At 36.2% G+C, this 9,501-nt stretch overlaps 2 protein-coding genes across 2 annotated transcripts; one reads left to right on the top strand and one right to left on the bottom strand.

Moving 5' to 3' along the window:
* Positions 1-4,486: 4,486 nt before the first annotated feature.
* LOC136229431 (nuclear transcription factor Y subunit B-3) lies at positions 4,487-5,669 on the bottom strand. The gene has a single exon (XM_066018204.1). It carries the CDS (start codon positions 5,429-5,431, stop codon positions 4,826-4,828), a length of 606 nt encoding a protein of 201 aa, XP_065874276.1. The 5' UTR covers positions 5,432-5,669; the 3' UTR covers positions 4,487-4,825.
* A 184-nt stretch (positions 5,670-5,853) lies between these two features.
* LOC136229430 (protein MAIN-LIKE 1-like) lies at positions 5,854-9,231 on the top strand. Its single transcript, XM_066018203.1, has 6 exons — positions 5,854-6,394; positions 6,783-7,155; positions 7,414-7,628; positions 7,734-8,484; positions 8,582-8,993; positions 9,071-9,231. The coding sequence occupies exons 2-4, from the start codon at positions 7,014-7,016 to the stop codon at positions 8,145-8,147; spliced, it is 771 nt and encodes a 256-aa protein (XP_065874275.1). The 5' UTR covers positions 5,854-6,394; positions 6,783-7,013; the 3' UTR covers positions 8,148-8,484; positions 8,582-8,993; positions 9,071-9,231.
* Positions 9,232-9,501: the final 270 nt, after the last annotated feature.

The following is a 9,501-nucleotide window of genomic DNA, read 5'->3' on the forward strand; positions in this document are numbered from 1 at the left end:
AGATTGGGTTTGAAAGAATCTTGAGTGCGACAACTCTATATGTAAAGATTTCTGGAGCTGATATTTTAATTATTTCTTTATATGTTGATGATTTGTTGGTGACAGGAAGCAACTCAACCATGTTGCAGCAGTTCAAAGACCAAATGATGCAGGTCTTTGAAATGACAGATTTCGGAGAAATGTCATACTTTCTTGGCATGGAGATTCAGCAATCTCAATATGGAATTTTTATTGGGCAACAGAAATATGCAAATGAGGTTTTGAAGAAATTCAACATGGCGAATTGCAAGCCAATTAGCACCCCTTTAATGCAGAATATCAAGTTAAGTAAAGTTGAAGCTGGAGAGAAGGTCGATGAGGGGCTGTACAGGAGCCTCATAGGTTGTTTAATGTATCTCACAGCAACAAGACCTGATATCATGTTTGCTGTAAGCTTGCTTTCAAGATTTATGCATTGTCAAGCGAGTTGCATTTTAAAACAGCAAAAAGGGTGTTAAGATATCTCAAAGGAACTAATGATCATGGAATGTGGTTTACATCAGCAGATAAATCAAATTTACATGGTTTTGTAGATAAATCAATTGTATATGGCTTTGCAGATAGTGACTGGGCTTGATCAAGTGATGATATGAAGAGTACTTCTGGATATTTGTTTAGTCTTGGATCAGGATGTTTTTCTTGGTGTTCAAAGAAGCAAGATGCGGTGGCTCAATCTACAGCAGAGGCCCAATATGTTGCTGCAACAAAAGCTGTCAATCAAGCTTTATGGCTGAGGAAAATTTTGGCAGATCTGAAGCATGTTCAAAGTGAGGCAACAAAATTATTTTGTTCGTTGACAATCAAGCAGCTATTTCCATTTCTAACAATCTTGTGTTCCATGGCAAGACTAAGCATTTCAAGATTAAGTATTATTTCCTCAGAGAAGTTCAGAAGGACAATGAAATTCTTCTGGTTTATTGTAAATCAGAGGAACAACTTGCAGACATTATGACTAAGGCTTTGTCAAAAGACAGATTCGAATATTTGAGAGCAAGGATGGGAGTTTTCAGCAAAAATTGCAAGGAGGAGTGTTGATTTATGCAATATTTTGCTCCTGATTTTTAGGGATTCAGAATCTGCAATTATCTTTTATTCTGTTTTTAGATTTATGAAATAATCTGTTTTATTTTTTTGAATTCAAATTTAAGATCAGTTAGGTTGTTGAGATTTTATTGACAAAGATTATGTATTTCAATTTTGCTGTAGTTCTGTAAATTCACAATACTGTGAATTAAACGATATATCAATACTCAGCACAATTTTCTTCTCTTCTTCTTTCTTTTAAAAACTACAGGTTCACAAGGGGTAAAGGAAAAGGAATCAAGAAATGGAAACTAAAGAAAATGAAAGGAATAAGCATTAATTCTCCTATATGTTTGGGAAAGAGAATGAGGTAAAGGGAATCCAATTCCCTACAAGGTTTGGGTAATAGGCTTAACCTAAAGTGGGGTAAACTCATAATCTAAAATGGATAAAGGGAATGATTTTTTTTTTAAACAAACAAGAACAAATGGAATGAAACCCTCTCATTTCCATTCCCATTCGTAAAGGCCCCGAACTAAACACCCCCTCAATTCTTTTAGAGCATGTTGCATTTAGCTCCAAAAATGTAGAAAATCTTAAACTTGTGGAGACCAGGAAGAGGCTTATTGACTGTTGCAAAGATTTGCCTCTTACTATGACAGTAATTGGCTACTGCATTCTAAAAGCGGCGAGTGGCTGCAAATTAAGGATGGTACTTTTGGATTTATGTTTATATTTATATATATTGTTTGTGGGTTCATATCAGTCCTTTCATATTAGTTCTTTTATACATGATTTAACCAAAGACTAATTATCAATCAGTTAAGTAAACAACTAACAGTAATAATAAAACCAAAACAACTAATAGTAATAGTTGAATGCAACCGACTTTAAGACATTTTTAGTTCAGTTGTTAGCAGATAACTGTTTGTTGTTACTATTAGTGGTTTGTTAGATAATTAGTTATTAGTGTTTGGTAAAATTGTGATGAATTTTTAATGTTAGTATTTAAATTGTCTAATATGTATATTTTTTAAATTATTAAATGGAGATTAGTATTGGGTACTAAGGGCCTGTTGTTGTTTGCTGTTATGGTTGGAAAAAACTACTTTTCCAAAAAGCGGGATTCTCTACTTTTATAAAAGGCTACTGTCACATATAAAAGACGAATAGAAAATTGCCAACTAAATATATAAAACTATTCATTTTAAAATGAAAAGGCAAATAAAAGTATAAAAAAAGCAACCAAACACTCGATAAACCTTTTAGGTGTGGAATTGAAGGAGAGATAGTTCCGTTGACCTATTTTGGAAGCTTTATTTTCCGCAAAAGTACGCGGAGGTTGAGCTTGAGCACTTAAAAAAAGAGAATGAAGCGCGGACCATTATGATTATTATAATAATAAAAATGGGGCACTTTTTATTTTGATTACTTGATGGTGGTAGCTGCTGCCAATGCCATGATTTAATACTTTCACTAGTGATGATATTAATGGAGGCCAAAGAAAAACTACGCAAGTGGAAGTGGGTCTGAATGGAAAGACAGTGACATACATTTTACCTAAAAACGTGATCATATGATATGATAATACTACTTTTTGTTCCATCACATGAAAATGAAAAAACCTAACTTAACCAAAATAAATAAATTAAAAAACCTCCATGTATTTCCATACTTACATTAAAAAAGACTTGTATTTTAGTAGTAGTTTTCTCTTCAGTTATAAATAGAATCTTCAAGTAGTAGCTATTTACTGACCTTAAAATGGAATTGCAGACAGAGAAAGTACATTCCCTGAAATCTATGTAAGATTTGCTCTTTGAGAGAGAGATGACAAATGTCAATCATTCCTTTCCTTTTCTTTCAATGACTGTCAGACATCCACACTGCTCCTTTTTAACTAAATTGGAAATGCCAAACAAAACCAAGGCTTTGTATAACTATCTGATTTTATCAAACTAAACTTCTCTCTAAATTAAATTAATTTGTTTTCACATTTACCATTTCAACCACGTCTCTTTTTTTCGGATAAACTACTAAAATGGTTTTAATAAGTGCGGAGTTGTAACAAAAAAAAAAGTACAGAACTAATCTCAATCCTACAAATTATCAGTTTGTGAAATGCTATCAATTTAGTTCCAAACAGTTATCAAATAACTAAATTAATCCAATTTCACAAACATCAATATTAAAATAGTTTTGTAAGTTGAGGTAAAAAAAATTGATAGTTTCCAAAAAAAACTTTGAGATTTAAAATCTTATCTGTTTATTTTTTAAGCATAACTTTTAAAGTTTTTTCAAAGTTCTATTCCTAAAAATTTTAAAAAAAAAATTAAACAATTATTTTCTATTTTTTAACCGAATGACTTTTAAATAAATTCAAAACGAATTAAAATTACTTATAATATCATTTCAACCCATTTACTTCTATAATAGCTAAGATTTAATTACTCTTATCTAGTAAAAAAAAAAATTAAAGCATTACTTACTTTAACCTATCTAAAATGTTAATTTTTTTTTTGTTAACTTATTATTAGCATTTACTTATTGACATATTTAAAATGTTTTTTTTAAAACACATCTAAAATGTTAGTTTTTGCGACCTATCAAATTTATCAATCAAATAATATAAATTAAAGCATAAATATTACTAAATAATAAATAAAAGGACAAAAAAAAGTATGTATTTTGAAATTAAATATCCATAATATAAGATTATTTATGAAATAAATATAAATTAAAAAAAATATTTTATTTCGAAAACAGTATATTTAATTTATTAATCACTATTCGAGGTTCTTCTCATCTTTAATAATGATTCCCCTGCTACTATTACTACTAATGGGGAATTAATGATATATTATTAATGTTTTATATTAATTAATAAAATCATCCAATACATTATTCATATCCCGTGTTTCTATATTGATGTTGCTTGTTGATATATGTGATGGATGTGAATTGTCTATATACTATTAATATGAATATATAACCTTAATTTTTCCGAGTTAATAATTTATCTATAATAGTTAGGTGTTCGCTATGGTTACTTTGTTTTTTACAAAGTACCGTTACTTAGTGTGGTTTTCACCATTGGATTAATTTTATGCTCTATCATCCAATGGTGAAAACCACACCAAGTAACGGTACTTTGTAAAAAACAAAGTAACCATAGCGGGCACCATAATAGTTAATAATTTATCTGTAATCATTATATGTAACTCTTTGGGAGATATACTCTTAACTGGCTTACTTCCGAAGAAAAAGAAACGTCACATAATGTCAACGAATATCACATCTACATATATGCATTAATATCTCTGTTTTAATTTCTCTGTTTTAATTGATCATGCATATTGCTTCCCATATAGTAGAAATTCCCATATACAGTAAAATATTTCTATAGAAAAAAAAAAAAAAACTATCAAAAGAAAAACTTGCACTGAATCTCAAATTAATTGTGTGCTCTTTCTGATTAGGGTTTAAACTCGCGCCACAAATACAATTACACACCTCTTTGTGATGTTACAAATTCTATGCATTACATTTTCTTGTTCCTCTATTTCTCAAATTACACATATCATATCTCAACCATCATAAATAATAAACATAAATTAAAAAAAAAAAAAAAGATTTAACAAACCACCTAATTAACCATGTTAATTAATTTAATCCCCCTTCATCATCACATATTAATTAATAATTTATATAAAGTAGTATACTAGACTAAAAAACATCCCTTGGGTCAATTTGTCCTTTCTACCTACCTTGCATTGCCTGAGCTACCCTTCCCAACACCCATCTGATGATGATGATACCCACCGGAGCCGTACACGTGTCCTTGATGATGCCCCATCATCATCATCCCTCCATACATCCCTCCTCCTCCACCGCCATTATACCCCCCTCCTCCTCCTCCGCCCCCAGAACTTATCCCTCCACCTGACCCGCCACCACCAGCCGCCGCACCTCCACCTCCCGACCCACCGCCGCCTTCTTTCTCTCCTTGCCTACCCATCGAACTCTTCTCCCCTTCCATCTCTCTGTACTTCTGCAAGTAAATCTTCAAAGGTTCCACGTATTCTTCAAACCCTAGTGTTGTCATAGCCCAAAGCAGATCGTCTCCGTTGATCGTCTTCCGCTTTTCTCTCTGGCACTTGTCTGATGCTTCTCCAGTTATGAAGCTTATGAATTCCGATACACACTCCTGCACCGTCTCCTTAGCATCTTTCGAGATCTTCGCGTTCGCCGGCAGAGCTTTCTTCATTATTCTGCTCACGTTTGCAATTGGCAGGAATCTGTCTTGCTCTCTTGCTGAAAGTTCGCTGTTCGCGTTGTGCCCTCCAGATTCATTGTCTGAATCCGCCATTAAAATCGGATTGCAGCTAAAAAGAATAATCAAAACAAAAGAAGAAAAATCGTAAATCGATCTCTTGAGTATGTAAGGGGATATGAGAGGTATAAAAGAAACAGGAAGGTAGTAAAATCGGAAACGATGAAATCCGCCGGAACTTGAAAAGGAGACGGCAGTAGAGAAAAAGGGGGTGGAGGAAGCAGGGATGGGAGAGAGAGAAGGGGAGGAGGAATGAGCGGAAAGAGTGGAGAAAGAGGAGATACTGAGTCCGTTGGATTAGAGAACTAATATGATATCTGGTATGACACGTGGATTATTTTAGGCTGTTTATTTGTCGATAAGAGTTGAGAGACGTGGTTATCCATTGATGGTTGGATAGGAAGTGGACCCATGTGATTTGGACGGTGAAAGGGACTGACACGTTGTAAGATGAGGATGCTGTTGTAGGCAATAAAGAATCCTAAGGCGGCTGCTTCGGCTCGGCTGCAGCCGACTTATTCGGAGTTGTATTCTGCCGTTGGATCACGCATATCTTATTGTCGGTAAACGTGTCCATATATGAATCATCTATATTGGATTTTTTTTTTTCTGACAGATGGTGTCAAGTTGTCAACTAAACTGTAAAACACCGAAAAAGGAAGGTATTTTTTGTTAGGTTGAAACACGATTCGAACATGAAAGAATTATCACTCACTCACTCAACCTTTTTTCTAAATTCACAAATCTCACCTAAAAGTTCATTTCAAGGGATCGAATTTCTAATTAACCATTCCAATTAAGAATTTATTTTGTGAATTACTATACCTAGCCACTAATTTATATTTCTAGTCTCGAAAATAGACCGAACTACCCTTTGCACCAAAATTGAAAAAATCCAAAACCTCTCAAGAATCCTATACAATCTTCGATCAAATCCGGATTAATTTTTAAACTGAATCATGGATGGTGACAAAAGCCGTAAAAGGGAAAGCAAAAATGGTAAGATTTACGGTTTTATTTCGTTGAATTTCGCTTTGATTTGAATCTGTTTGGCTTTTTTTGAAAATCGCCGGAATCGCAGTCGGGCATATGAACATCACGCCCGACCAGTGGTTCCGGCGTAAGAACATGACGTCCGACCAGTGGTACGGGCGTGATAGCCACATGCCCGCACCACTGCTCGGGCGTGATGTTCTTACGCCCGCACCATAGGTCGGACGTGATGTTCATACGCCCGACCAGTGGTGCGGGCGTGAAGTTCATACACCCAAGGGTTTTTTTTTTGTTTTTTTAATTTATGTTTACATTATTTACATTTAAATTAATTTAGTGTAATTTATAATTTATATGTTACAATTTTAGATTAACTTAGTGTAATTTTTTGTAGACGGAGCGACCTACTAGGGGTGGGAAATCCATCCCGTCGTCTAGATATAGACGACGAGGATGATACACCACGCCATACGAGATTGCGGGGTATTGATCTATCTACTCGTAGGTGGAGAGGGGCTGCGACGGAGATGGAGCAGATGAGAAGGGGGCCGATTGTGGATCAGTCTGATATTCATGGATCGGAGGGGCGACTGATTTTGGTGACAGAGAGCCTGATAGCGATTCTATGGAGGACTACCTAGATGTGGTAGTCCAGGTACTGCGACAGTCTGCAGCTACACGTGAGCGCGAGGGTGAGGATATCGATGAGCAGCCGACCCCGGTCAAACAGCCGACCCAGCGCATAGGAGGTCGCTTTGCGACTACAGGTATTTAATAATTTTATAATTTTAGTATAATTTTATAACTTTAGTATAGTTTTAGTATAATTTTATAATTTTAGTATAATTTTATGACTTTAGTATAGTTTTAGTATAATTTTAGTATAACTTTAATATAATTTTATAATTTTAGTATAATTTTATAACTTTAGTATAATTTTAGTATAATTTTATAATTTTAGTATAATTTTAGTATAGTTTTAGTATAATTTTAGTATAACTTTAGTATAATTTTATAACTTTCAGGGACCAGCAAACGTCCCAAAGCTAGTGAGGACGAGAGCTGGCTAGTTAGTGATCCAGTGGATGGTGGCCCCGTTGATGGTTCCATGATTCCTAGTTTTCTAGGGCATGTTGCCTCACGGATGCTGGGAGGAGAGCTTCGGTCATTTCTGACATGCTACAACAGATCAATAACATGTCCAGATTTGTGGGTGTGGTTTTCTGGTGCGTCACCCGAGGTAAGAATAATTTAGTTTGTCAACATTTATTGTAATTTGTATTTTTAACTATAAACATCAAAAACATTCAGTAATTGTATAAATTGTATTTGTGTCATTTTACAGCTGAAGGAGATGATCGAGAAGACTGGTTTGTCTCACCTTCCACATATCATGTTTAGGAACCTCAACACTCCGTTGTTGACTGCGTTCGTGGAGCGGTGGCAGTCCGATACGAACTCCTTCCACATGCCGTTCGGGGAGATGACTATCCAGCTGCATGATGTATGGCAGATTCTTCGGATCCCGATCGACGGTCCGATGGTGTCCGAGTCTCCCACTACTGACGGGCTTCATGACATGTGCATGATGATATTTGGGGTGGATCGGGAGCAGCTTCTGTCGCCGACCCAACGTTTCTGGAGTGGTGGAGGTGTATTTGTTGAGGTTGTACACAGGCTTGTCATCCAGGGTATGGATGAACGCTACTCGGGCCACAGCGTGGATGTGGCTTATGCTTGGATCCACTTTGTTTGTTGATAATAGTGGAGATAGGATTAGGCCGGCCCATCTTGCTGAGGTTTACGGCGGTGTCAGAGGGGCAGCTAGATTTTCATGGGGGTATGCTACACTTGCCACGTTGTACCGGCAGCTGGGGATAGCGAGCAGAGGAGATTGTTCTGGTATATGCGGATGTTTGACCCTACTACAGGCGTGGATATACGAGTATTTTCCGGTGTTCCGACCGCATAGACTAGCTCACGTGATCCCAGCTGACCATGCCCGTGCACTGAGATGGGAGGTCGGGATACCAGGCAAGACGACCGCCCGACTAGATACCATACGCGGGCAGCTGGACCGTATGACGGCAGCAGAGGTATTTTATATAATTTTAGAATTAATTTAAGTATTATTTGTAATATATTATTATTTATAGTATATTATTATTTATTATTGAGTATTATTTTTTTCAGGTGACGTGGTTGCCTTATGGTCCTATCCCCGATGATGATCGGCTTCGAGTGTCTTATGCCGGTTGGATACGGTGTACAGACATCGTCGAGCCGTATATGCCCGATCGAGCGCTGCGACAGGTCGGATATACTCAGCCTATCCCAGCTGAGCGTATTAGACCTGATAAAGCAGTACGACCATGAAGATCTTTATCATACAAGCTCACGCATTCCTCTGTCACAGTTGAGGATACCTAGCGGAGATTTCCATCGGCTCGGGACATTGATCGGAGGAGATGCCGACCAGTTGGATACGATCTCACTGCTTGTGATCCTGCTTATATGGACTGGTATATGCGATATTCGCATCCTCATCTCATTCATGCACACACAGGCTGGACCGGTCCAGCATGCTCGCGCCAACAGCGAATTTGTAAGTTTATTATTATTTAATATTATTATTTAGTATTAGTTTATATGTGTTTATTTTTTAATATTTTTTTTATGCAGTGGGTTAGCTGGTTGTGGCGTGTCACCCAACTAGCGGCTACTCACCGATCTGACGAGGATGCTCCACGCATTAAGAGGGAGATGGATGAGTTTATGGAGGCGTGGCGTCGGGCGAACTAAATTATTTTTGTAGAACTTCATACATTTTAACACTTTTGATATTATATGTACTCTTTTATGTTTAGTAATTTTTATGTTTATTAATTTTTATTTTAATGTTTATGTTTTTAAATTTTATTTATTAAAGGGTAATCCGAGTTAAAATGCCGTAATTTTATTTCTAAACGGATAATTCGACTTAACCACAATTATGAACTTTTTTTTGTGATTTATTCATGCGGGCGTGAGGTAATCACGCCTCACCACAGGGTGAGGCGTGATTACCTCACGTCCGCGTGCCGGGAGAGGTTTTTTTCCCCATTTTTCCACCT

This window comes from Euphorbia lathyris, chromosome 5, assembly GCF_963576675.1.
Source record: "Euphorbia lathyris chromosome 5, ddEupLath1.1, whole genome shotgun sequence".
Taxonomy (NCBI): domain Eukaryota; kingdom Viridiplantae; phylum Streptophyta; class Magnoliopsida; order Malpighiales; family Euphorbiaceae; genus Euphorbia; species Euphorbia lathyris.

Bases quoted from the DNA above. Each gene is read 5' to 3' on its own strand.
- LOC136229431 (XM_066018204.1), bottom strand. From the start codon at position 5,431: ATGGCGGATTCAGACAATGAATCTGGAGGGCACAACGCGAACAGCGAA.
- LOC136229430 (XM_066018203.1), top strand. From the start codon at position 7,014: ATGGAGGACTACCTAGATGTGGTAGTCCAGGTACTGCGACAGTCTGCA. The intron at 7,156-7,413 runs GTATTTAATAAT...TATAACTTTCAG, and splicing joins AGGTCGCTTTGCGACTACAG to GGACCAGCAAACGTCCCAAA. The intron at 7,629-7,733 runs GTAAGAATAATT...GTCATTTTACAG, and splicing joins TTTCTGGTGCGTCACCCGAG to CTGAAGGAGATGATCGAGAA.